This window comes from Bison bison, unplaced genomic scaffold (assembly GCF_000754665.1).
Source record: "Bison bison bison isolate TAMUID 2011002044 unplaced genomic scaffold, Bison_UMD1.0 scf7180017864068, whole genome shotgun sequence".
Classification (NCBI taxonomy): domain Eukaryota; kingdom Metazoa; phylum Chordata; class Mammalia; order Artiodactyla; family Bovidae; genus Bison; species Bison bison.
Window position 1 is genome coordinate 5,084,209 of NW_011494640.1, and position 6,163 is coordinate 5,090,371.

The following is a 6,163-nucleotide window of genomic DNA, read 5'->3' on the forward strand; positions in this document are numbered from 1 at the left end:
ACCCACGGACATCACCAGATGGTCAACACCGAAATCAGACTGATTGCATTCTCTGCAGCCAAAGGTAGAGAAGCTCTATACAGTCAGCAAAAACAAGATCAGGAGCTGATTGCGGTTCAGATTATGAACTCCTTATTGCAAAATTCAGACTTAAATAGAAGAAAGTAGAGAAATCCACTAGGCCATTCAGGTATGGTCTAAATCAAATCCCTTATGATTATACAGTGAAAGTGACACACAGATTCAAGGGATTAGATCTGATAGACAATTAAAAGTTCTTCATAGCCTGAAGGACTATGGATGGAGGTTTGCAACATTGTACAGGAGGTTGTGATCAAAACCATCCCTCAAAAAAAAAAATGCAAAAAGGCAAAATGGTTGTCTGAGAAGGCCTTACAAATAGCTGAGAAAAGAAGAGAAGTGAAAGGCAAAGGAGACAAGGAAAGATACTTCCATCTGAATGCAGAGTTCCAAAGAATAACAAGGAGAGATGAGAAAGCCTTCCTAAATGATCAATGAAGCACAAACTGGAATCAAGATTGCCAGGAGAAATATCAACAACCTCAGATATGCAGATGACACTACCCTTATGGCAGAAAGTGAAGAAGAACTAAAGAGCCTCTTGATGAAAGTGAAAGAGAAGAGGGAAAAGTTGCCTAAAACTCAACATTCAGAAAACTAAGATCATGGCATCCAGTCCCATAACTTCATGGTAAATAGATGGGGAAATAGTGGAAACAGTGACAGATTTTATTTTGGGGGGCTCCAAAATCACTGCAGATGGTGACTGCAGCCATGAAATTAAAAGACACTTGCTCCTTGGAAGAAAAGTTATGACCAACCTAGACAGCATATTAAAAAGCGGAGACATTACTTTGCCAATAAAGGTCCGTCTAGTCAAGGCTATAGTTTTTCCAGTAGTCATGTATGGATGTGAGAGTTGGACTATAAAGAAAGCTGAATGCTGAAGAATTGATGCTTTTGAGCTGTAGTGTTGGAGAAGACTCTTGAGAGTCCCTTGGATTGCAAGGAGATCCAACCAGTCCATCCTAAAGGAAATCAGTCCTGAATATTCATTGGAAGGACTGATGTTGAAGCTGAAACTCCAATACTTTGGCCACCTGCTGTGAAGAACTGACTCATTGGAAAAGACCCTTATTATGGGAAAGATTGAAGGCAGGAGAAGGGGATGGCAGAGGATGAGATGGTTGGATGGCATCACCACCGACTCAATGGACATGAGTTTGAGTAAACTCTGGGAGTTGGCGATGGACAGGGAGGCCTGGTGTGCTGCAGTCCACAGGGTCGTGAAGAGTTGGACACGACTGAGCAACTGAACTGAACTGAACTGAAAATAAGAAATGACTAGGTCCTGTGTGGTCTTTCCTGGTGGCTCACTGGTAAAGAATCTGCCTGCCAATGCCCAAGATGCAGATCCGATCTCTGGGTCAGGAAGAACCTTGGAGGAGGAAATGGCAACCCATTCCAGTATTCTTGCTGGGAAATTCCATGGACAGAAGGAGCCTGGTGGGCTATAGTCTATGGGGCTGCGAAAGAGTCGGACACAATGACTAAACAATACCAACAAGTCCTGTGTGGGGAGGAGAAAAGAAGAGAAAAGTTTACTTAAGAACCTAATAAAGATTTAAGTGAATGGAAGCACAAAATATGATCCTTTATAGAAAGACTTGACATTTCCCTTTGTGAATTTCACCCCTTATTACCCAGTAAGAGAATCTGAAAATTTTAAATTTTATTTAGAAAAATAAATGAGCAGGAATGTCAACAACAACAAGTTTGAAAAAGAAATGTGTTATTTGCACGGAAACAGGCAGATGGTCAGTGAGGCCACAGGTACAGTCTTGTGTAGCTGCTGGAGGCTCTGGAGGGACGACTAGAATTGGGCTCCATTATAAAAGAACGGCTCAAACTAAGTGCTGTTTGTACTTATTTCCTGGATGCCAAAAATGTCTTTGAAATCATTCTCAAATTGGGTCTCTAGTTGAAGTCCCAGACCGATGAACTTACTGTCCTGAAAAAGCAAAGACAGAAATAATAATAGTCATAGACTGCTAATGAGCTTAGACACCTGATGTTTCGGTTAATCCAGAGCTTTATTTTAGACTCCCAAATGTCAAGTAAGAATTGATCCAGCTGAGAGTAGTTTATGTTCCCTGATAGCTGGATTGTTTCTCTTTATCTGGAAGATGTAGGAACAAAAACGGCACTGTATTGCAATCTAATTCTTCATCAGAAATTTGTTGATTAATTAAAAAAAATTCTAGCTATTTGATTTTGAACATAGCCCATATTCCACGTGACAGTATGAAAGTACAGAAAGGTCTAAGGTCAGTTTATGGTGTCTTCCTTTATTATTCATTCCCACCCCTTGAGATAATTCCTATTAACTTTTAGATACAGCAGTAGGAAATGTGAATATTAAAAGATCCAAGATTTTTAAATTTGAGAAAAGTGATCTGCTATCTTCCTGTAGAGGAGAGAGGCACAAGTTGCCTTTAAAACGTGCTTCTAGGGACATTCCTGATGGTCCAGTGGTTAAGACTTTGCTTTCCAATGCAGGGTGTGTGGGTTTGATCCCTGGTAGGGGAACTAAGATCCTAGATGCCTTGAGGCCAAAAAATCAATACACAAAACAGAAACAATATTGTAAGAAATTCAATAAAAACTTTAAAAATGGTCCGTGTAAAAAAACATCAAAAAATATTTGCTTCTTGCTGATGAGAGACCTGACCCCACTTCTGTATGAGCACCAAGGCCATGAGAGTTCTGTTTTCCATCCAGAAATGCTGGAAATAGGGAGATGCCCAGGTGTTGGGGGGAGGCCCCTGTACACACATTTCTGAGGGCCCAGATGCCAGAGGGCAAGTGCACAGCAGCAAACTGCTCATGGACCTAGGATGCCTCAGCATCGAGACTCCCCAGGATGGTCTCCAAGTCTGGGATGAGTGAGGATAGAAGGGACTATGAGGATGACAGGGACTTCTGAGGCACACACAGTACTGCCAGGTCCAGTTAAAAAAAAAAAGTACTTCCATTTCCTGTGGAAGGTACTGGGTCTGCAGTCAACTTTTGCTTGGGCTTCCCAGGTGGCACCTTGGTAAAGAATCCGTTTGCTGATGCAGGAGACACAGGAGTCTTGGGTTTGATTCCTGGGTCGGGAAGATGCCCTGGAGTAGGAAATGGCAACCCACTCCAGTATTCTTGCCTGGAAAATCCCATGGACAGAGGAGCCTGGCAGACTGCAGTCCATGGGGTCACAAAGAGTCAGACATGATTGAGCAGAGCACCAGTGTTCTTTATGGGCAAACTGAAGAAGGAGCTATGGAGAAGAAGTCAACTCTGAGGTCCAAGGGTAATGCTTCCAGTGATCCCTTCTGATCTGTTATTATGTTCCCTACCATTGCCCACAGGGCTTGTAGAATACTGCCAGACTTTTTACTTGGGTGAGCTTGAGGGAAGTTGTAACATTTACTTGATACAAGAAGTTGAAAGGCAAAATGACTTAACTGAAGAAGAATAGAAGCAGGAAGAGCCACTTACCCTGTAAACTATCTTGTGGTTCTGGAAAATGAGACGCATGTCCCGCACAAACTCCCACACTTGGTAGTACAAGGTCATCATCAGCTTGTCCTTGATTTTGTTTAACCACATGGGCTCCTCAAGGTCCTGAGAGGCATCTCTAGTCTGTTGACAAAAGTGCCAAATAGTAGGCATGGTTCCAAGTTTCCCTTCTATCGATTCCCACTGTTAAGGACCGAGTGCTTGTATCCCCCAAATTCATATGCTGAAATCCTCACCCTCTACTTAGGATGGTCTTAGGAGGTGGGACCACTGGGAGATAATTAGGTAATTGTGAGGATGGGGCCCTCCAAATAGGATTAGTGCCTTTATACAAGGGATCCCAGGGACTTCTCTCTCCCTTTCCACCATATGAGGAGGACAAGATGAGAAGTGGCTGGCTGCAACCTGAAAGAAAGCCCTCACTATGGCCTGACCATGCTGACACCCTGATCTTGACCTTTCAGCCTCCAGCCACCCAATCTATGGTAGTTTGTTATAACAGCCTAAGCTTCTAAGGGCTGACTGAGCTGACTAAGACATCCATCAACAAGGCAAAGAGATTGGCGATGTGTGCCCATTGATTCATATCACAAATTTGACAAATACCAGTTTGCAGTTTTTGTTGCTGTTACTTACATAATGTGGTTCCGAGACAAAAAAGGAGCTTTTTGGAGAGCAATAGACCTTCAAGAGGAGAAATTCACATTTCTGCCAAAGATAGACAAGATTTTTAAGTGATGAGCAGTTTGGAAAGAATGATCAGATCAATACACAACCCCCAAACCTGCAGACCTCCCAAACAAACACAGAATGGGAATTTTCTGTGGCTTATGGATTTTGGTGTCAGGTAATGTGATCAGAACACATCAAGACACAGCAGTTTGCCTTGGGCACTCCTCCTCCTGCTCCCTGCAAGATGGTGCTCCTTCTCTTGTGTAAACAGAAAGGAGGGGGCTTAGGTTTACATTTCAACTCACCAACTGCTCTCTAGGCAGCATCCGCTTCTGCAGGATCTCAGATTCCTGATAAATTGGCTGGCTTTCTGGGCAACATTTTTTAAGATCCTTTATCTGGCAGAAGATGCAACTCCATGGGTTCCTGAGAGGTCAAATATAAGGTCAACAAAGCCAGGTTCTCTATGACTCAACCATTGTCTCCATAGCTGCTAAAGTCCTCTGTTCAGGAGTAATTGGTAGTTTCCACTTGGACACAACTTCTCTCTGACACCCTTCTGTGCTGAAGCCCCATTTGGGCTTAACTGCCAAAAACAGCTCTCCCATCAGCAGTGGTAGAAGACTGATGGTCTAAGTGAAGTACCACAGTGGGTCAGGACTCTCATTCTCCTCAAAACTTAGGGTTCCTGTCTGAGCTACTGTGAGTTTGGTCATGAACTCTGCCTTTCAGAAGTAAAGAACTGGAAATTGGTATGTTAAGCACTGGAGTCTTGGGCCTTGATGATCCATCAACTCACAGTAAAAATCATTAAATCAGCCCTTCTTCTCAGCTTTGCTGAATAAGCACAGAGCATAAACCATAGGCATTTTTTTTTCAGTCATTGCTATCTTTGTGTCTAGAATCTACACTGCAGAAACTTCTTGGAAGGGAACTCTACCAAGAGAAGGCCACATGTTTTTCATGCGCCCCTAGATTTGTTCTCTACTTTCCTCTACAAGGTTCTCTGTCCCGGGGCACTCTTGATAATCTGAGAGGAAGAGAGAGTGATCCAACCTAGAGATGTCATTTAGCATCTCTCCTGGGCCACCCTGGAGGTTGCTCAAGGGGGCCGTTACAGTGCCCATGGTGCAAGGGTGGCCTGACGATACAGGAGCTCCACAGAAAAGTGAATTCTTCTACCTCTGCAGAATGCCCAGCTGCAGACATTTATGCTGAATTCCTGTCAGTTCAGTTCACTTCAGTCGCTCATTGTGTCTGACTCTTTGCAACCCCATGGACTGACTGCAGCACAGCCAGGCCTCCGTGTCCATCACCAACTCCCAGAGTTTACTCAAACTCATGTCCATCGAGTCGGTGATGCCATCCAACCATCTCATCCTTTGTCGTGAGCTTCTCCTCCCGCCTCAATCTTTCCCAGTATCAGGGTCTTTTCCAATGAGTCAGTTCCTCACATCAGGTGGCCGAAGTATTGGAGTTTCAGCTTCAACATCAGTCCTTCCAATGAAAATTCAGGACTGATTTCCTTTAGGATTGACTGGTTGGGTCTTGCAGTCCAAGGGACTCTCAAGAGTCTTCTCCAACACCACAGTTCAAAAGCATCAATTCTTCAGTGCTCAGCTTTCTTTATAGTCCAACTCTCACATCCATACATGACCACTGGAAAAACCATAGCCTTGACTAGATGGACCTTTGTTGGCAAAGAAATGTCTCTGCTTTTGAATACGCTATCTAGGTTGGTCATAACTTTCCTTCCAAGGAGTAAGCATCTTTTAATTTCATGGCTGCAATCACCGTCTGCAGTGATTTTGGAGCCCAAGAAAATAAAGTCTGCCACTGTTTCCCCATCTATTTGCTATGAAGTGATGGGACTGGATGCCATGATCTTAGTTTTCTGAATGTTGAGCTT

The 6,163-nt window shown here is 43.5% G+C and overlaps 1 protein-coding gene across 4 annotated transcripts in view; it reads right to left on the reverse strand.

The window, feature by feature from the left end:
- Window positions 1-1,739: 1,739 nt before the first annotated feature.
- Window positions 1,740-6,163, reverse strand: part of LOC104986429 (nuclear body protein SP140-like protein) — a 95,860-nt gene continuing 91,436 nt past the window's right edge. For 3 of the 4 annotated variants that reach the window (XM_010836984.1, XM_010836985.1, XM_010836983.1), the window contains 4 exons: window positions 4,560-4,680; window positions 4,219-4,290; window positions 3,562-3,705; window positions 1,740-2,032 (listed from right to left, as the gene is read on the reverse strand). In XM_010836984.1, the coding sequence (XP_010835286.1) occupies window positions 1,931-2,032; window positions 3,562-3,705; window positions 4,219-4,290; window positions 4,560-4,680 (439 nt within the window). In that variant the 3' untranslated portion in view covers window positions 1,740-1,930. The remainder of the gene's footprint in view (window positions 2,033-3,561; window positions 3,706-4,218; window positions 4,291-4,559; window positions 4,681-6,163) is intronic. The other variant, XR_825039.1, reaches the window with a different exon arrangement.